General features: G+C 38.6%; 1 protein-coding gene across 2 annotated transcripts in view; it reads right to left on the bottom strand.

Moving 5' to 3' along the window:
* SBF2 (SET binding factor 2) overlaps positions 1-22303 on the bottom strand; it is a 546407-nt gene that overhangs the window by 42490 nt on the left and 481614 nt on the right. Inside the window, exons 28-31 of one of the 2 annotated variants that reach the window (XM_026454017.1) lie at positions 20570-20768; positions 13315-13511; positions 10137-10277; positions 9008-9103 (exon numbers count right to left, since the gene is read on the bottom strand). In XM_026454017.1, coding sequence (XP_026309802.1) covers positions 9008-9103; positions 10137-10277; positions 13315-13511; positions 20570-20768 — 633 coding nt within the window. The remainder of the gene's footprint in view (positions 1-9007; positions 9104-10136; positions 10278-13314; positions 13512-20569; positions 20769-22303) is intronic. The other variant, XM_026454018.1, reaches the window with a different exon arrangement.

Below are 22303 nucleotides of genomic sequence, written 5' to 3'. Positions count from 1 at the left end.
GGCGTGAGCCACGGCACCCGGCTGCATGAATCTTTCTATGTAGTTTATGAGTTTTTCTTAGACATTATGGCAGTTATTATTTTTTTTGTAAATGGAATCAGAGGAAATTCAGAATGTAGATGAGAATAAAGGATATAATTTTACAAATGCAAAAAAATTACTTGTAACATATGTAGTTTCACATGAAGATGGTTTAAAAGAGTGACATATCAGGACACATAATACAGTACCTTGATTATGGACTCTTCCCTTAGCTGAAGATTTGGGATTTGACTGAGTAAAACATTTATCTCTGTACCCATGCACTGGTAGGTAAGATTAAAGACAGAAAGAGAAATAAAATGTATATAGTAGCAAATGTCAGAGCAGATTGAGTAAGAGAATAGGCTATTTAATTTTTAAAATTAACGGGAAAAATGTAAATATGATAAAAGTAGAAGATTTAGTTAACAAACAAAAAGCTGCAGTCACAAAAAAAAGATGCACTGAGTACCTGTTAAATGAAATTTCAGCACCTGTTTATAAATATTATAAGCACAATGAAATGGACAGCACACAGCAGAAGGTGCCACTAAAAAATTATACCAAATGGAATAAGCTTTTAAAGATTATCATTCAGTCAGAAACAAATTTATATAATAAAATTAAGGAATTTGGGGTGTGTATGTGTAAATGTTAGGAATACACTGGTCCTCATATTGAAGGAGACTAGCGAATGCTGCGTGTTGTACAACACGTTTGTTCTTTGAGCAAGGTCATCACACCAGGAAACAATGAAGGTCTAGCAACCATTTGGAATAACTAAGGGCATACTTTTGCAGTACAGCATTAAGCATTGCCACGCTATCTTCCTTCTCTTTTCATTTGGAAATTACATTTATTTTCCATAAATACTTACGAGCAGCAAAAATTCATAACCCTGTGACAATACCCAATACCACTAATAATACAGCTTGTGATGACTGAAGTAATGACTTCTCTTAAAATCCCTACTTGCACCAAAATGATAGGCAGTATTAGAGATAATAGTTTTGTAATTTGAGTAATATATTTTTTCCGACAGAAAGAAAGGAGTTTATATGATGGCACACCAAAAATTGTGAGCAGTTTTAGCACTTTCCAAGCAAACAAATTGCTCAAGTCAATTAGAGGAAATGATTTTATATTTATTCAGTCAGAATTGCAATCTTTAATAGTAGTATTAAGTTATATAATGCAAAATTGTGTAACATATGACATAACAAAAATCATTCGAAGTGAGTTTTCATTCCCACTTCACTCCTTTAGAAGCAGAAAATGAAGGGCACTGATGGCTCTGGTGGCCAAAGGAAGTCAGAAAGTAAGGGCTGCAGAGGTGCTGGCTGATGACAGATAGAGAATGTGACTGCAAGACAGAACAAAGGCTTGGGACGACATGGCCAAGGCACACTGTGTGGCCTCTGTGTTGGCTGACTGCTTTCCTTTCTGCCAAAATTTTGAACTTTCCTATTGAAAATGGGACACTAAGATGATGATAGTGATGCTTGAGTAGTTCCTGATTCTGAGATACAGCTTCCTTAACACATCACACTTTCTTACGTTAGTCTCATTGCCTGGAGTGATTTCTCCCATTTCCTTACCCAACACATTCCTACATAACCCTTAAGATCCAGGTACAATGTTAGTACCTCTTCAAGGCATTCCTGACTGCTCCCAAGCTGGGGAGCTCTATTTGAACTTTGATCACATTGCATCATGATTATCTGCATATTCTTTCACTCTACAAGATTGTGTGTGTGAAAGGAAAATAAAAACTCAGGACTCCAGTTCACTATGCCAAAAGGAAAAAATTAGGCTCAAAGCTGAGACATACAAGAAGCTGCTTTTCCTTTTGTTCCTAAACAAACAGCTACAGTTAAAAGGTTAAATTTATCCACAGATAGCTACTGGTATGTTCACTTTATCTTACAGACAAATACATAATTGACCATTCCCCTACCTGCTCCTTTTTTCTTGTAACATATGGATTACTATACCCTCCCTCTTTCTCATTTAAATATTAAAGCCCTCAAAACCATTGCTGGAGAAAGGCACAGACCTGTCTCCAGGGCGAGTCCTTAACCTTGGCAAAATAAACTTCTGAATTTATTGAGACCTGTCTCAGGTACTTTTTGGTTTACATGTGCTAGTGAGGGCAAGCACCCAATCATGTTTACTCTTGTATCCATGCTGAGAGCCTGAAATACAGGCACTCAAAGAATTTGTTGATTATTTACTTTGTGCAAACCAATACATTGTGAGCTGTTGTGATTCATTATTATATCTTCAACCCAATTATTTTCACTGAAAGAATGAAAAGAGGGGTATTAAAAAATAGTAAGGACTCCCCCAAAGAGGGGCTCATCAATGAAAAACTGCCAAGTTTTGGCCAATTAGTGGAAAATCAGCAATGATAAAATGGCCAGTACTGCTATGGGGCCAGCAGGGGGCTTTGAGAATTCTAATCCCATCTGGAAGTCATTTTAACCAAAGGAATTAGACTAGTGCATTGGTTGTTGGTGGTGAGGTCTACTTAGATTTCCTGAATGATTTCTAGATGTCCTGGGCACTTAACACCAGCAAAGGGTCTCAGGCAGTGTTTTTCCAAACTGCAGGATCCTCCTTAGTGGCTTGGGAAGTCACTCTAATAGGTCAAATCAGTATTTTTTTCAAAATTAAACATTAAAGTTGAAAATACTAATGAGCACTGCATGTGGTACAGATGAATATTGTTTCACAAAACTTTTGTTTTAGTGTATATATTATACATTTTGCATGTGCCTTAGTGTATATATTATACATTTTGCATGTGGTAGGAATACATATAAATATAAAATACATTTCTTACTGTGAGTCATGATCAAACAAGTTTGAAAGTCACTGGCTAGATCTAGGGCATATGCCTTCTATCTCTTGCCTTAGGTCAGTAAGGCTCAAAGCAATTTAAATGCAAACGTCAACTTTCTTCCCATTTCAGCAGAGTATTAGGCAATGGCAATGATAACAGTAACTATAATAATAATAATGACAACTAACATTTATTAAAATACTACTATGGGCTAGTTACTAAGTTAAATGTTTTACATATATTATTTCATTTATTCCTCAGAACTACCTTAAAAATCTGTATTATTTATTACCTTAATTTTAAAGATGAAGACACTGAGAATTAAGAGGTTTCCTAAATTGTTTAATCATACAGTAAGTAGTGGGACTATGGTTTGAATTAGAACGTAACTAAACTCTTAATGTACTGTTTCCTGAGGAACCATGTGACCTTGGAACCAATCAGTAGGAACTGGCTAAGGGGACTGCTTCAGGGAAGATAAGACACAGTTCATTTTCCCCATAGGAATGCATTACTGTTCAGAGAACCAGTGTTTCCTAAGCACTGGTGTTATTTCCTCTACTCTGTTCTGACGAAAGGGGAAAAGGAAAAGAGATGCTAAGGTCACATGTGGTGTCTTATTTATCATTTTGATCTTATAAATGGCCCAGTGCATGAGACACAAGATATATTCAGTAAATATATCTGCACTGATATGATGCAATACTGAACTAATTCTAGTCCCAGTTGTACTGATACTTGCTGTGTGGCCTTGGCCAAGTCACTTAATCTCCCTGGGCCTCTTTAAATACCTATCTTGGAGGTTATTTCAAGGATAAAATGGAGAAAAACTTAAAATGTAAAGGATGAAGAATTAAAAAGCTGCCTCCAAGTGGCTACTTCTCAAATATACCCAGCTATTATATTTCGGTATTTGAGAGACAGTACTGATTTTCTCAAGGCATTTTTCTACTCAACAAAGAAATTTATCGAAGTTGTAAATATAGGAGCTTCCCCCATTGGGCTTAAATGTTATTTTAATTTTAAATGAAAAACAATGTGATCTATTCACTTCTTTCTTTTAAAGTGATTCTTGTGTAAAAAAGGATACATCCCTTGTATTACGAACTCACCAACATGCATGCTGAATGCAAAGTGATCATCCTGACTGAAAAAGAGGTGAAGGTCAATTTTAACCCTGGCTCATCAGACCAGGAGAGACACACAGTGGAAATAACATAAGAAAAGTAGGCCAGGTGCGGTGGCTCACGCCTGTAATCCCAGCACTTTGGGAGGCCAAGATGGGCGGATCACGAGGTCAGGAGATCGAGACCACCCTGGCTAACACGGTGAAACCCTGACTCTACTAAAAATACAAAAAACTAGCCGGGCGAGGTGGCGGGTGCCTGTAGTCCCAGCTACTCGGGAGGCTGAAGCAGGAGAATGGCGGGAACCCGGGAGGCGGAGCTTGCAGTGAGAGAGATCGCGCCACTGCTCTCCAGCCTGGGTTACACAGCGAGACTCTGTCTCAAAAAAAAAAACAAAAAAAAAATAAGAAAAGTAGGAACTAGGACTGTATGAAAATGAAAGGAATGAAAAAAATTGTGAAAATAGGGGAGCAAAAAGAAAAGGGCTAGGAAGAACTAGGGGTTAGGGTAAAAAAAAATAATAGAAGAAGAATTAGATGATAGAAGGCTCCTCCCACAGTGGTACCTAACTCTGGAAGAATGAAGAGACTCTGTACTTTGAGTTGATACAAGGAAATGAATTCCTTGCAGGGCATGGGCATGTCTAACCTAGTCTTGCCCTGCCAGTCTAAATGTGTGTCTGCCTGGCATGTTCACATAATAGAGAATTTTCTGAGATTCTTAACTTGCCTGCCCCAGTTCATTCTTCCTACTTTGAGAAGGAATGACATTATCAGAAGAAACACAGAAACAGTTCTAGAGATCACAGAGAATGTTCAAGGTGTCAGGAAACAGCAGTATCTCTTTGTCCAGTTTATCACTGGGACTTTAGGAGGTTTTGGAGGCTTTGGGAGTGAAGAGTTAAGAAATGGAGTAAAAAAATGAGATTTGCGTTTCTGGATTTTAGCCTAAGATACCAGAATGACAGGTACCTGGTTAGGAGTACAAAACTGTCATAAGGAAACAAGCCAAATTCACAGTAATTTTCAGCAGAAAGTATTTGAAAAGGGTGTCAGAAATAATAATTACAGCCTCAGATATGCACATAGTGGTCATAAGTTAAATAGGAGATTTTAATCTGAAAAGGTAAATACAGCCTTTTGGGTGCCTTTAGGATTAACAAAGAATGGAGTCATAAGAATATAACCACTACTAGGAATTCCCTTGTATAAAAGAAGCCAAGAGCTGGAGGCCAGTGTTAAAAAAGAATATAATGTAGTTGAAAAAGATTGTTAAGGCCAGGTGGGGTGGCTCACGCCTGTAATCCCAGCACTTTGGGAGGCCGAGGTGGGCGAATCACGATGTCAGGAGATCGAGATCATCCAGGCCAACATGGTGAAACCCCATCTCTACTAAAAATACAAAAATTAGTTGGGCGTGGTGGCGTGTGACTGAAATCCCAACTACTCGGAGGCTGAGACAGGAGAATTGCTTGAACCAGGGTGTCCGAGGTCGCAGTGAGCCAAGATCAAGATGGCCCCACTGCATTGTACCCCGGTGACAGAGTGAGACTCCATCTCAAAGAAAAAGAAAAAGAAAAAGATTGTTGAAAATCCATGAATCTTCGGTACCAACATAAAAGTAGAGACAATTGTGTAGCACAATTTATATTAGAGGCCACCTGGCCAAATGTTGGAATCGATAACATGGTGATGTGTACAATGGCAAAATACAAGATCAGATTGTGGGTGGGAGGGCTTCAATTAACTAGACATCTGCTGAAAGCTGCATTCTCTAAAAGTTGAGTGGAAAAATTACTGACTTGCCTTGCTGACAATATAAACTTTCATATGGTAAATAAAGCAGTAAGGGGAAATGCAATCTCAAACCAAATTCTGACAAGAGTGCTTAGCAACTGAAATACCAGGACCCTAAGGAGAAAAATCACTGTACCATCTTTTAGTTCAAATTCACTGAGAAAGAAATGATGAGAAGAACAAAGTTTGTATCTTAAACTTTAAAATAGTAGTACTCTAAAAATCCAGAAAAATGAAATATATGGCTGTAATGGGTTGAAATGTGTCCCCCTCCCAAAATTTATATTAAGTCCTAACCCCCAGTGCCTCAGAATATATATAATTAGTTAAGATGAGGTCATAGTGGAGTAGAACGGGCCCCTAATTCAATATGACTGGTGTACTTATAAAAGGAGAAATTTGGAGCCAGACACAGAGGGCAAATGCCATGTGAAGAGGAGGGCAGAGATTTAGGTAATGCTTCCAAAGCCAAGCAATGCCAAAGATGGCCAGCAAACCTCCAGAAGCTAGGAGAAAGGCATGGAACAGATTCCTCCTCACAGCCCTCAGAAGGAACTAACCCCCTTGACACCCTGATCTTGGACTTCCAGCTTCCAGAAGTGTGAGACAATAGTTGCTTAAGCCACCCAATTTGTAGCACTTTGTTATGGCAGCCCTAGGAAACTAATACAACGACTTCAAGGCCTGACACAGTAATTGGGAAGATGACTCAAGAAGGTTGAAAGCTCTTAGGAAATCTTGCAATGACAGAAAGTTCTGACGAGGCAGGAAAAGAAAGTATCCAAAAAACCAGTATGACCACTAGGAGATGTGTATGGTTTTCAAAAGGGAAAAAGTGAATTTTGTAAAGTAGAATCTTTATGTTGATTCTGAACCAAATTCCAGGAATGGATTATCAATTGACTATTTATAATTACTTTTAAAAAAAGCACTGATTCCTATAATAAGTCACAGCAAAGTAACTATAAAACCCTTGGTGATGCAGTTAATTATTTGAAAGATTGGCAAATAGTGGATTAAAATGACTGACAGAGATTTAGAAATATGGGCCTGGTGAATTTTAGTGGGAAGACTCATAACCAGTATAGATGAACAGATTGATCTTTTTCTTCAGAGAGGTTTATGTTATTTTGCTGTAGGTCTTTGTCTTTAGCTCTGGCTTGTTCAACATTTTTTTAAACAAAGAATCACATGAGAACAATCATCAAATGTATGGATGACAAAAGGCTTGCAAAACAGCAAATGTACTGCTAGACAGAATCAGGGTCCAAAGGTCTAAAATACCAGTCCACATCCCAAAACATGAAATTTCCTAGTTATAATACTGCTAGTGGATCCAAAAAGCAACCATCAAGGCCAGTATGTTTTTAAGAACAATAGCACATATGAAGCAGACAGGGACTTCAAATGATATTAATCTCCACATGGGTTAACCTAGTGATGGAGCCGAATGCAGTTTTAGGCTGTGAGAACACCTAGAGTGCTGGGTTCAACCCTGTGGAGTGTTCAGAGTGCTAAGGATGGTGAGCGGACTACAACCATTTGAACTGGGGATATTCAGAGTTAACTAAAGGCAGGAAAAGAAAGTATCCAAAGGGCCAATATTGGGGATGTGTATGGTTTTCAAAAGGGAAAAAAGTGAATTTTTTAAAGAGTGAATTTTGTAGAAAGCAAGCCTGACAAGAGTTTTTCCTGAAGGGTTTTAGGTGTGGGAGATTACACTTACTTTCTAACCTCAGAGGATAGAGCTAGGGCCAATAAGTCAAAGTGGTGGTCAATATGAGAAAGCAACACATAGAGTTGCTCCCAAATGTAAGGGATTATTTTGGGGGAAGAAGTGAGTTTCCCATTACTGATGATGTTCAAGCAGAAACAAGATTACTTCCTTAGTGTGTACATGTGTGTGTAATTTTTTTGAGATGGAATTTTGCTCTTCTTGCCCAGGCTGGAGTGATCTTGGCTCTTGTTTTGCTCTTGTTGCCCAGCAATGTTGCGATCTTGGCTCACTGCAACCTCTGCCTCCCTGGTTCAAGTGACTCGCCTGCCTCAGCCTCCTCAGTAGCTGGAACTACAGGCGTGCAGCACCACGTCTGGCTAATTTTAATATTTTTAGTAGAGACAGGGTTTCACCATGTTGGCCAGGCTGGTCTGGAATTCCTGACCTCAGGTGATCTGCTTGCCTCAGCCTCCCAAAGTGCTGGGATTATAGGCGTGAGTCACCGCGCCCGGCCTACTTAGTATCTTTTTAAGGCTATTCATCATTATATGGGGATGAGAGGAAAAGTCTAAGATTCTGTGACTCCATTGTGAGACAGTGGGACTTCACAGTTGAGATATCTGGGGCCAGGTGCTTTCCCATGCCTGTAATCCCAGCACTTTGGGAAGCCCAGGTGGGAGGACTGCTTCAGGCCAGGAGTTCAAGGCCAGCCTGGGCAACACAGTAAGACTCTGTCCCAAAAAATATTTTAAAAATTGAGCTGGGAGTGGTGGCACGCACCTATAGTCTTAGCTCCTTGGCAGCTTGAGGCAGGAGGATTGCTCAAGCCCAGGAGTTGGAGGCTGCAGTTAGTTGGCTATGATAGTTCCACTGCACTCCAGCCTGGGCAACAAAGTAAGACCCTGTCTTAAAAAAAAAAAAAAAAAATTCTGGTCTGGAATTTCCTCTGCAGAGTGAAAGAATCTCACATAAACTTCCAGAGAACAAAGTGGATGACCTTATGGAGCTTAAAAGAACGAATACTTAGCCTTTCTCGATTTCCTCATGCCAGCAGCTACCTGGATATCACGATGTCTTATTCTCCAAAGCAGTATTTCAGAGGACAAGAGCAAAAATAACAGGACTTGGAGTTCCTTGGATCTGGAATCACTTCTCCTTAACTATCTATACTTCTGTGATTGATTGGTCTTTCTGCCCTGCAAATCTGGAGTATCATGGAGTACTCCCAGGGCTGACTCGTCATTTAGACATGCTCCCCTTACCTCCTAATGCTCCCAAACTTATCAATATACATGACATCAGCAATTATTATACTTCTTGTCCCACGAGGCTAAGTTCATCTGTCATCATGCTAGTAATAAATTTGACCATTCATTCAGAAGAGGGTAATTAAGAACAATTTGAACCATAATTAGTTGATTTAAAATATCAACTATCTAGAAAAATCCTTTCTGCTTTTAAGCTTGCATCAGTGCTCAGTTATAAAATCAATCTTACTAACCTCCTCGAGCAAAGCTATTGGATGGGTTTACATCCAAATGTCCTGGCACTACCTGCTTAAGCACAGTGGACATTCTTGAAGTCCTCCTTTCAGTCCCTAAAGTCAGCCAAAAAGAAAAACAAAAACCATGTTGTTTGGGTTAACATTACTCAAATGACAAAAAGTTATCTTCATGTGTAGCATGTTTAATTGCTGCCAAACATTGTACTTTTAAGTACCCAAAGCTTTATTAGAGATAACAAGGCAATGTTATTATTAATCAGAGATAACACACATATGCAAGATTATAGAGAGTTAGGTTTGGCAAGTGCAATCACAGAATTTAATGATAAATGGAGCAAGGCATGCATGGTGTTACTTTACAAGAAAAGCCACTTTCTGCTTATGTTGAGCTAATTCAAATAGCTGATTAAGCCAAAGAGACCAACTTCTCAAGTCACATGCTCCTGTGTCTAACACATTAGGGTTACCTCTACATGAACCCTTTGGGGTTCCATCACATGATAACTGAAACAGAATATTAGTACAAGTCTTAATGGCTTCATCCAAATCCCGTGAAAACAAACTGTACTGAAAATCATAAAGGTTGCAGATATTTTGGGAATTTCAAACTTACAAATGATGATTTTAATAAATACACATTTAACAAACATGTTCCACTTACATATTCCATGTCATAATAATATTTTAAAGTCTATGAAAGATAAATATGGGAATAAAGGGTGACTTTATTTATATTCCCCACTTCCTCTCCAATTACTCTTTTGAAAAGGAAAAAACTGAGCTGGGTGGCCCACACCTGTAATCCCAGTACTTTGGGAGGTTGAGGTGGGAAGACTGCTTGAGCCCAGGAGTTAGAGACCAGACTGGGCAACATAGTGAGACCCCATCTCTAAAAAATAAAAAAAAGAAAAAACTGAATCTCTAAAGTTAGTTACTATTTACTAGACATTAATAGTAGTAGATTTTTAAGTAAAAGGAGTTAAACTTATAATCCTTCCGGGTAAAACTTTTAAGAAGTCTTGGTGAAGGAATAGTACAAATAACAAACAACAGTACAAATAACCCTGGGAACAGAACTGACCTTTCATTAGAAGCTGTCAAGAAGAAAAGGATTATTAAGTCTTACCTGGAGATAGAGCAAAGGCTGGTCTGACAGTAAGAGTGCTGTTGCCTCTGAGTTTCTGATGGACAGAAACAGCATTCAGTAAGGCTTGCAAGTATTTCTCTTGTTCTATGCTACTGGAAGATTCTAAAGAGGAGGTAGGAGCTATAAAAGGAAAATATATTGAATAAAATAAACTGTCTCTGTATTAACAAAACAAGTTATCTATCTATCTATCTATCTATCTATCTATCTATCTATCTATCTATCTGTCTATCTATCTATCTATGCTTATTTTTCTCTATATAGTCTACAAGTTACCACACCCAAATATAGAAACCAGCCCCACTTAGATTGCCAGTATATTAAATGGCTAATCCTCCATTGTAATGCTGGTTTTACCATACCTACTTCTTGATTGCCTCATTATCCTTCCAGAAAGAGCCCAGGTCTGGAAAACCAGCACAGGGCTATCCTTCCAAGCATAGATTGGGCTTGAAAGCACAGGGCATAGCTTCTCATTATCCAAGCAACTTAAAATGAAGATTTACAAACAACAACTCCTTGATGATATCCCCCAACCATCCTTACCAGGTTATTGTTTGGGAGTGGGTTCCTTTGACATCCCAGAATGGGTAGTTAAGAACTTTCCAATATCAGTAATTTTATTTCAATAATTTGCCACATAGTCCCACCAGGGGACATGAGCCTATAAGGATTTGTAGAGGGAAGAGTGGAAGAACATGGGGAGAAGACAGGAGCACCTACTGCCAATCCCTGGTCCGTCTAAACAAGGAGCAAAAAGTATACACAATTGTGAGAGCAATTCTGGGTTGATGGGCATATGAGCCTGGTTTGGGTGAAACAAAACAGAATCACTGAAATCAGCCCAGACATTTTAAAAGAGGAATAGGGGATGGACTCACTACAAGGACAACAGATACTCATAAATTTTCTTACAACCTGAATAGAAAATAAATAATTAGCATTATTGTATTTTATCAACTTTAATATGTCATCAATTCTAAGATGCACTGTTATTTTATTGTCTAAGAATAAACATTGCTTATCAATAAAAAACACTGCCATTTAAACCATGACACTATTCTTTCTGATCACATCAACTGTAAGATGCATTGCAATTTCAAAGATATTAGTTGTCGGCAGGGTGCGGTGGCTCACATCTGTGATCTCAGCACTTTGGGAGGCCGAGGCGGGCAGATTGCCTGAGGTCAGGAGTCCGATACCAGCCTGACAAACATGGTGAAACCCTGTCTCTACTAAAAATACAAAAATTAGCCAGGCGTAGTGGTGGGCGCCTGTAATCCCAGCTACTTGGGAGGCTGAGGTGGGAGAATCGCTTTAACCTGGGAGGCGGAGGTTGCAGTGAGCCAAGATCGTGCCATTGCACTCTAGCTTGGGCGACAGAGCGAGACTCTGTCTCAAAACAAAAACAAAACAAACAAAAAAAGATATTAGTTGTGAGTAAAGGTGTGAGTTGAATATGAAATACAGTAAATTTAAATTAAATAAAAAAAAATCAGCAGCCAGTGGAATAAGTTTCAATTGTTTTCCAACTAAAAGCTTAGCGATTCACTTATCGGTGCTCCTAACATCATTCACTCATTTTACATAACTTATATACGCTTGTGTTCTATTTTATTATTATTTTATTTCATTTTTTTGAGACAGGGTCTCATTCTTTCAGGCTGGAGTGCAGTGGTACAACTGTGGCTCACTATAGCCTTTACCTCATGGGCTCAAACAATTCTCCCACCTCGGCCTCTGGAATAGCGGGGACTCAGGTGCATGCCACCATGCCCGGCTAATTTTTGTACTTTTTTGTAGATATGGGGTTTTGCCATGTTGCCCAGGCTGGTCTTGAACTCCTGGGCGCAAGCAATCCTCCCACCTTGGCCTTCCAAGTAGCTGGGACTACAGGCATGAGCCATTGCACCTGGCCCCTTCTTATGTTCTAATATACCCACCAGGTGGCTTGGGAGCACACAGTGTTTCACAGGAGAAACAGTAAAAAGTCAATTGCCTTCCATTACACCAATAGTGAGACTCCAAGGCAGGTGGAAGGCTGCCCTCAGTCAACCTAATGATCAAAACATTGGTTGACTTTCAGGCCGGGCGCGGTGGCTCATGCCTGTAATCCCAGCACTTTGGGAGGCCGAGACGGGTGGATCACGAGGTCAGGAGATCGAGACCATCCTGGCTAACATGGTGAAACCCCGTCTCTACTTAAAAAAATTACAAAAAACTAGCCGGGCGAGGTGGCGGGCGCCTGTAGTCCCAGCTGCTCCGGAGGCTGAGGCAGGAGAATGGCGTAAACCCGGGAGGCGGAGGTTGAAGTGAGCTGAGATCCGGCCACTGCACTCCAGCCCAGGGGACAGAGCGAGACTCCGTCTCAAAAAAAAAAAAAAAACAACAACAAAAAAACATTGGCTGACTTTCAAAAAGCACATGGTTGTACCTGATGAATCAGATCCTGAGTTTACTTCATTTCCAAAGGTGGAAGAATGCAGCCATCCCTAAATTGGATCTGATATCTTAGTGGCCCACTGTTTCATTTTTTTTTGAGTATCTATTATGAGGCAGAAGCTATGAGAAAGGTCAGCAAAACACAGCTCCTGACTTCAAGACCTCAGACATGGTACTCACAAGTATCCTCAGAATACGGGGCAGCTGTACATATTATTTCGCTAGCTTCCTAAAAACCTCTTTGCTTGAAAGCCCCTGAAGCAGCATTTGCAGTCATTAGTTTGTGCATATGACTTGTAAGTATGAGGATGGATATCTCATATCATATGGCACAGAATCTCGTCTTGCCTCTGAAGTTGTTAAATGTATTTGGATGCTTCCCAGAAGAAAAAAGATTGGTATAACCTAGTTTCCATCTGTGGATACTCTGGTTTGCTGGAATGAAAATTGCCTAGGACCAAAGACTTTATTATATTAATTTCTATTAAAATCCAAGTACAGACCAGACATATTAAGATGTCAAATTCAATGTGGAGCCTCACACTACCTAATATAGTTCTTGTTTAAGCTGTACATGTTGTATGTAGCAAAATGGAAAAGTTCGTGTGTGAGACAAGACTTGATGAAAAGGTTCCATTCCCAGATTTTACTTTCTTTATTTTTAGTAATACCCTTATGTGAACGGGTGGTAATTGTGTTATAGACAGATGCTTACCGGCCTGAGGGGAGTTTTGAGATTTGAAAAGACCAACGACTCCCTTCCCATGGAATCCTCCAGATCGGAGGAGCAGAGTACCACTTCTTGAGTTCTTCCAACACACAACAGGCAGGCGATTGTGTCGATAGCAGCGAGCTACTCTCGGTAAACTACTGTCCTGTACAGCTTGAGGTACAACTAAAAGGCCAGGATAGCTTCAGAGACACAGAAGGGAGAAGAGAATGATTGGGGGTAGGAGCAGAGGGGAAGAGAAGGGGAAAGAAATGAGAGAAGAGGGAGAGAGAGAATATAAGAAATTGAATATTAATATCATAGTAATTTTCTAAGATTCAGAAACATATTAGTTGAAGGGTAAGATATATTTCTTTTCTTTTTTAATTTAATTTTTTTTTTTGTAGAGACAGGGTCTCACTTTGTTGTCCACGCTGGTCTCAAATTTTTGGGCTCAAGCGATCCTCCTTCCTCAGCCTCCCAAAGTGCTGGGATTATGGGCATGAGCCACTGTGCCTGGTCAACATATTTCAAATATGGAACTTAGTTTCAACTCCTGAATTCTTCAGGGATTGAGAAGAAAATCCCTAGATGGTGAAAATAGCTAACTCATCCACTGATCTGTAGTCTTTTTTGGAAAAAGCCCCTTTCACTGACATTGCAGACTTCTGCTGAATAAGTTTAGAAAATAAAAATATTATGTAGAATTCTTTAAAAGGCCTCTGTTGAACTTGCCTTATACATTACTTTTCCACAACTTGAAATAAAGATTGTAAGATTACCGGATTAATGTCAACCTCATGAGAATGACAAGTCAAACTGTCAACAATTCACAGATCACTGAGATGACATCAGAGAATAGAGCATGCCAATATTAGACTGCCTGAGATGGTGAAAGACTAAAAACCAAAACCAAATTATTTTTGGCATGAGAACAATATGTTCAAATGTCAAATGAGTTTAAATAGTTAATAACACTACATGTTGATACTTACTTCAAAATATTAGCTTATAAAGTTACAGGATATGATGCTGGGAAAATAACATTTAAGAATACATACAGATTAATAAATGCAAGAAGATAGGCAGGTTTCAGAGTCATTTCCTTTTTTAGTTTACTTAGATATAATATAACAGATTTTATATTTATAACCTCCTAACCAATAAGCCTGCCTATATCTTCTTTCCTTAGCCTCCTTTTTGTTTTTTTTTTTTTTAAGATGTAGTCTTGCTCTGTCACCCAGGCTGGAGTGCATTGGCGCGATCTCGGCTCACTGCAAGCTCCACCTCCCGGGTTCGCCATTCTCCTGCCTCAGCCTCCTGAATAGCTGGGACTACGGGCACCTGCAACCACACCCGGCTAATTTTTTTTATTTTTAGTAGAGACGGGGTTTCACCGTGTTGATCAGGATGGTCTCGATCTCCTGACCTCATGATCAGCCCGCCCCAGCCTCCCAAAGTGCTGGGATTACAGGCATGAGCCACCACGCCCGGCTGGTGATTTTTAAATTTTGGTAAAATATACCTAACATAAAATTTACCATGCTATCCTTTTTTTGAGACGGAATTTCACTCTGTCGCCCAGGCTGGAGTGCAATGGCACGATTTCGGCTCACTGCAACCTCTGCCTCCAGGGTTCAAGCAATTCTCCTGCCTCAGCCTCCCGAGTAGCTGGGATTACAGGCATGTGCCACCATGCCTGGCTAATTTTGTATTTTCAGCAGAGACGTTTCTCCATGTTGGTCAGGCTGGTCTCGAACTCCCAACCTCAGGTGATCCACATGCCTCGGCCTCCCAAAGTGCTGGGATTACAGGCGTGAGCCACTGCGCCCAGCCCATGGTATCCTTATTTATTTATTTTATTTTTTGTTTATTTTTTGAGACAGAGTTTCGCTCTTTATGCCTAGGCTGGAGTGCAGTGGTGCGATCTCGGCTCACCGCAACCTCTGCCTCCCGGGTTCAGGCAATTCTCCTGCCTCAGCCTTCTGAGTAGCCGGGATTACAGATATGTGCCACCAAACCCGGCTAATTTTGTATTTTTGGTAGAGATGGGGTTTCTCCATGTTGGTCAGGCTGGTCTCGGACTCCCGACCTTAGGTGCTCCGCCCACCTTGGCCTCCCGAAGTGCTGGGATTCATGCTATCCTTTTTTATGTGTACAAACCAGTGGCATTTAGTACATTCCCAATGTTGTGCAACTATCACCACTATCCATTTCCAGAACTTCTTATCCCTTATCTTGATAAGAACCAGTGCTGAGAGGAGGGAGAGGAAATCAGTTTATGGTCACATAAATCATAACCTTCAACTACTTTACTGAATGCCAAATTAACTTTCCATACTTAACCAATGATACCTTATAAGCATTTGGAAAGCCTAGGGCTTTGGTGCTCTAGGAAGTTGTGACCTGAATTTTTCTAATACCACAAACTGATGAAAAGACCAAGCTACAGACATAGTCACTCATGAAGACTGAAAAGGCAGTTCCATGATTAGGACCCTCTATCTCCACCTGAATATCAGTTTTTCCCAACTTGTTTCAAGACACAGTGTGTATTAGATAAGGGAGTAATGTTTAATGGCTCCAGGAGCTACTTCAATAACTGGTAAAGAAGGAGCACACTCCTTCACTCCCTGCCCCCTGTGGTGGGCCATCTCCTTGCACTGTGAATGAGCACTACACACAGACCATGTTCTGTTACATACAAGATCTACGACTCTCTCCTGCTTCCTGACACGGGCTTGCATGACAGCTGGATAGCCCCTAGTGCTGGGGCAAATAGTGTGAAGCCTAAAGACCAATAGAAGCTACTCTCAGTACCAGTCTCATTTCATAATGAAAGATATCAATTTCCCATCCTAACCCACTACTCAGAGCCTTCAGCTCTGGGCTCTACAGTTAACTCTCAAGAGGTAGACTAGGCTTCAGAAGCTGTTGTGGAAACTTTTTAATTCAAGCATAATTCACATACAAATGCTCAAAATCTAGGTGATATCACTACCACCTAGGTCAAGAAATGGACCACTACAAGCATCCAAGATCTAGTATTTCCTCCCAGTCACTATTTCTTCCTCCTTCTTAAAGATTACCACTATCCTGCCTGGCACAGTGGCTTACACCTGTAATCCCAGCACTTGGGAGGCTGAGCTGGGAGGATTGCTTGAGCCTAGGAGTTCGAGACCAGCCTGGGCAACATAGTGAGACCTCTTTTCTACAAAAATTAATAAAATAAAAAGAAAATTAGCCAGAGTTGGTGGCATGTGCCTAGTCCCAGCTACTTAGAAGGCTGAAATGGAAGGATCGCCTGAGCCAGGGAGGTTGAGGCTGCAGTGAATTGGAATCGCATCACTGCACTCCAGCCTGGGAGACAGAGCAAGACCGTGTCTCAAAAAAAAAAAAAAAAAAAAAAAAAAAAAAGATTACTACTATCCTGAATGCTAACAATGTGGATGAGTTTCACTTCTTTTTGAATTCTAGATAAAGGGAATCAACAGAGTTTATTCTTTCACGTTTGGCTTCTTTTGCTCAATATTATGTTTATGAGATCCATGCATGTTATTGTACTCACGTGTAGTTTGTTCATTTTCATTACTGTATAGTATTTCACTGTGTGAGTATAATACCATTTATTTACTCTTTTGTTGATTTTGAGTAGTTTCTAGTTTTTTTAATTATTAAGAATGTTGCCATGAACATTCTTGTAAATGTCTTTTGGGATCACATATGTATTTCTGTTAGAAATTCCACTCCACCTAAGAGGAGAATTTCTAGGTAATAGGTTATGAATATGTTCAGTAGATGTTTAAATGTTTAGATAGCATTAGACAACTTTCCAAAGTTATTAACCAATTTACAGTCCTTTTTACTCTCTTGATGATATCTCCTGATATACAGAAGTTCTACATTTATTAATTTTTTACTTTATAGATAATGTTTTTCCCGTCCCAAGAAATCTTTCCCTATACTTCAAGGTCATGAAGACATTCTCTTATCTTCTAGAAGCTTTATTGTTTTAAGTTTTAACCTTTTACGTATAGATCTATATGTCAATGGGAATTAACTTTTGTAAATGGTATAAGGTAGAGGTCAAGATTAATTTTTCCCAGCATCCTTTATTGAAAAAAACATCTTCTATCCACTGCTCTTGTGTTATTTTTATCTTAAATCAAGTATCCACATATGTTGGGGTATTTCTGTTTAATATATTACCTATTTTGCTCCACTGGTCAATTTGTTCATTCTTGTGTCAATCCTATACTGTCTTAATTACTGTAGCTTTATAAAAAGTCTTGACATCCTATAGTATTATTCTGTAATACTTGGCTACTCTTTGTCTTCTGCATTTTTATGTAACTCTTAGAATTACCTTTTCAGTTTCCATTAACATTTTGCTGAGATTGGGACTCTGTTGATTCTATAGAACAATTTCAGGAAAATTCAGTTTTAGAATATTGAATATTCTAATCTAAGAACCTGAAATGTCTACTTATTTAGCTCTTCAATGATCTTCAATATTGTTTTAAGTATTCCATGTAGAGGTCTTGCACAGGTTATTAGATTCATCCCTCAGTAATGTTTTCTAGTGCTACTGTAAACAGTGGGAATAGTACCAAAACAGCACCACTTTTTGAAAATTTCATTTTGTAATAATGTTTTTAGTATATATACGACTAATTATTGTAAATGACTTTGTACTAGTGACCTTATCAGTGACCCTGTACTAAGTCCACTTAATAATTTTAAAAGTTTATGGGTAGATTCCTTCAGATTTTCTACATGTGCATTTTGGTTATCTGTGAGTAATGGCAGTTTTATTTCTTTCTTTTCAATCTTTATACCTTTTATTACTTTTCTAGTCTGTCTGCACTACCTAAGACCTCTAGTACAACACTGAATAGAAATGGTGATAATGGGCATCCTTGTCCGGATTTCAGAGAAAAAGCTTTTAATATTTTATTTATTTTTAAGATAAGTAATTTCGTTGTAGGATTTTTAAGACAGAAGATTAAGGAGCTACCCACTGTTCCACTGCAGACGCCTCTGAGGCCTTCGGGGCGCTACTCATGGGGAGCTCATTCTTACTCTATTTTGCTGAGAGCTTTTTTCTAAAAGTCATAAATGTGACAAAAAATACAGAATTTACATACATAAATTCACATAAATAAAACTCATAAGTGTACTTTGCATTTCCAAAATGCTTTTCTTTATATAATAAACTTCTTTTTAATTCTGTTAATGTGGTAAATTACACTGACTGATTTTCAGATGTCAAACCAGTACTCTATTCCTATAATAAACTCCATTTGGTCTTAATGAATTACTGTGTGTAAAATAAACCTTTTGTCATTATGAACCATCCTTTCTTATTGCTTTTAAAGTCTACTTTGATATTCATATAGTGACAACAACTTTTTTTAAAGTTAGTTTTGTGTGGTATATTTTTTCTATCCTTTTACTTTCTACCTTTTTACATACTTGTGTACTAGATTTGTCCCTTAAAAGCCGCAGAAAGCTTTTTTTTTTTTTTTTTTTTAGGAAGGAGGGTTTTTTTTTCTCCCGCCTGGGGGGCTGTGGCGGGATCTCGGCTCACTGTAACCTCCGCCTCCAGGGTTCAAGTGATTCTCCTGCCTCAGCCTCCCAAGTAGCTGGGACTACAGGTGTGCACCACCATGCCCAGCTAATTTTTGTATTTTTAGTAGATACATGTTGGCCAGGATGGTCTCCATCTCTTGACCTTGTGATCCACCCGTCTTGGCCTCCCAAAGTGCTGGATCACAGGCATGAGCCACTGCGCCCACTTTTTTTTTTTTTTTTTAAAGCAAACCCTGATCTCTTTTTTTGAATTGGAACATTTATTTAGTCAATTAATAATTAATGCAATTATGGATATATTTGAATTTAAATCTACCATCTTAGTACTTGTTATTTATTCCATTTGTTCTATGTCCCCCTTTTTTTTTTTCCTTTCTTGCCTTCTTTTGGATTATTTTTTATTCCATTTCCTTCCTGCTAAAACTTAATGGATATATATTACTTTTTACCACCATAAATGCTTTATAAACAGTGTTCTAATAAGTCATCTACTAAAATTTTATTTTACTTCTGACAGATTGGAATGATAAATGAATCTGTTTTCTCAATGGCTGGCATAATTTTGATAGCAAACTTTCCAAACAGCAGGACATCACACCCCAACAACATGACTTATCTTCAGAGAACATTTAGTTAGAATGACAGAGAATTCCAGAAAAATTACTGCATACTCAGAGTCCCAATTTTTCAGAACTTCATTCAAAATGTTTATTTGGCCACAATCTCAAAACTATATTCCCAACTTGTTTCTCAAGTTTCATATTAATATTTGTAAACTTAAATTGTCATTTAAAATGACATATCTATCTTTAAGAGCAACAGGGTTGAAACCAACAGTAACATTAAGACAACTTTCTAAAATATGTACAAAGCTTACAATTTACAAAATGCTTTCAGAGCTGTTTAAGCAGGAATTTATAAATGCAAAGAAAACAACTTACCTAGAGATGAAAATGACTAAACTTGTGAATGGTGAAAATGTAATTTTAGAAAATATATATTTACATATAGTAAAGCATGGAATAAGGCTCAAAGTATCTGAAAAACAGTGAGAGATGACAAGAACAGGAAAAAGAAAATGTCCCTTTATTTACATCCTTTAAGTAATATTCCCTTGAAAACATTCCAGTTAAGACGGCATAAGAAACCCTTGCCTACACCTGGGTCAGCAAATTATAGCCTGTGGGCCACAAATGGCCACTCATTTCCTTACTCTCTGTGGCTGCTTTTGCGGCACAGCTGAATAGTTGCAACAAGAGACTCTATGGCTCATAAACTGAAAATATTTACCAACTGACCCTTTATAGAAAGAGTTTGTGGCTCCCCAGTCTGCAAAAGACTTTCATGTCTTCTATTGGCCTGGGAAAATCCTGTTCTTCAAGTTATCTTTAGTCATGCTAGAAAAGAAGCGAACTGGGAAGACAGAGACAAGAGAAATTCATAGAGGGGTGAGTAGTTTACCTTTTACCTTCTTACCTACTGGAGGTACTTTCAGTAAGGTAATTGTTCCAAAAATGCCAATGAGATGCTTGCTCATATCCTGGAAACCCTGTTCTTATTTTCAGGCATTTTTATCTATCTCAGGGCTATGGATGCAAATGGCCTATTAAAGATTCAAATCGGAAGAAAGGAAAGAAGACCTCTTTTTGGAGCCCACTGACACACTTACCTCCGGCAGAGTGAATACATCCTGTTGGAGGCAGTAATTCGAAAATACTCGGGTCTTGAACGGGAAGAGCTGCCACTTATGGTTCCTAAACCTAAACGCTGATAGTCTCTGAAACAAGCCTTTTCCACCAACTGTTCCATTGTAGACTTCTCAGAGGCCTTTAGGGTGGTACTTGTGGGGAGCTCACTCTCATCTGAAACTGGGATGGTAGAGATAGATATTGAAGAAATGATTAGCTCAAAGCACAGGATTAAAAACTTCCTTTTGGGCTGGGCATGGTGGCTCACACCTGTAATCCCAGCACTTTGGGAGGCTGAGGTGGGCGGATCACGAGGTCAGGAGTTCGAGACCAGCCTGACCAACATGGTAAAATCTCATCTCTACTAAAACTACAAAAAATTAGCCTGGTGTGGCGGCAGTCACCTGTAATCCCAGCTACTCGGGAGGCTGAGGCAGCATAATCACTGGAACCCGGGAGGCGGAGGTTGCAGTGAGCTGAGACTGTGCCACAGCACTCCAGCCTGGGCAACTGAGCAAGACTCTGTCTCAAAAACAAACAAACAAACAAACCAAAAAACCCAAAAAAATCCCACTTCCTTTTAAAGAAGACCCTTACACCAAGACAGGTTTATATTAGGATGACAAGTATTATGTATATCACAAATTAAATCATATAACTTCTGTGAGGGATCACACTTAAATAAACATAAATTAAGAGTGTAATGAATAGTCAAGAAATAAAATATCAGTAATTCAACTAAAAAATGTCAGGAAAATAATACCATGTAAATAATTTCTAAAAACAATATAATTTTGAATTCATTACCTACACTGTTCTGTTTCACGCAGGCTTGCTTACTGTCATATTGCAGTGATTTCCATTTAGGATTCTATAAAAACACCCAAAGTTTGTCAGAGGCTAACCCATCAGTAAAATTTATCTTTCGTATAATCACTATACAAGCTTATCATCCAGATTTCAGTTTACTTTTCAGACCATAAACTTTTATTAGAAATTTCTGGATTAACCAGAAGTTCATTAGAGGGAAAAAGAACTGTATTTCCTCAGAGAGGTATAAAGAAGTTACACTTTTTTCCTGGAAATATTTTTGTTAGAGGATGTGGTGTACGTGGGAAACCCCCTCACAGTTTTACAATCACAGGCTACAGAATCCTTTACGATTTTAGATGTGGAAGAATTTACTCAATAATCAAATATTTTAGGGAGGCTTTTTTTTAAAAAAAGGACATTCCTAATTGGTACTGCATGTTCTAACTGAAAAAAAAAAAACAAAAAACAAATTCCATGTTAAAAACTGTCCTAATTTACTTCCTTATTTATTTTGAAAGTAAGAGACATCAAATCAAGCTTTCAAAGTTTTTGAAAATGTACTCAAAGTACTAATGTGCAGGCAAAGATATGGCCCTCTTTCATTAAAATATATTTTAAAAAAGCAGAAAATCAACAGCTGTGTTTCAATTTGTGAACTTCAATTCGTGTTTCAATTTGTGAACTTCACAATGCAATATAATCAGGTATCAATTCTGTGTTGGCCTTTTATTTTCAGAGGAGCAAAGAACATTATATAATTTTGTCTTTTAGTAGAATAATTATCATAGAATAATAAGTTTTGTTCCATGAAACATAAAAAAATTGAGTTAGAAGAGTCAATAGTGATGGGTAGCAACAATATTTTTATGGCTTGACATACGACTGTGAAAAGATCAGGGTTC

Source organism: Piliocolobus tephrosceles, chromosome 13, assembly GCF_002776525.5.
Source record: "Piliocolobus tephrosceles isolate RC106 chromosome 13, ASM277652v3, whole genome shotgun sequence".
NCBI classification, from domain to species: Eukaryota; Metazoa; Chordata; class Mammalia; order Primates; family Cercopithecidae; genus Piliocolobus; species Piliocolobus tephrosceles.
Note: the sequence above shows the minus strand (reverse complement) of the source record. Positions and strands in the feature narration are given on the sequence as shown.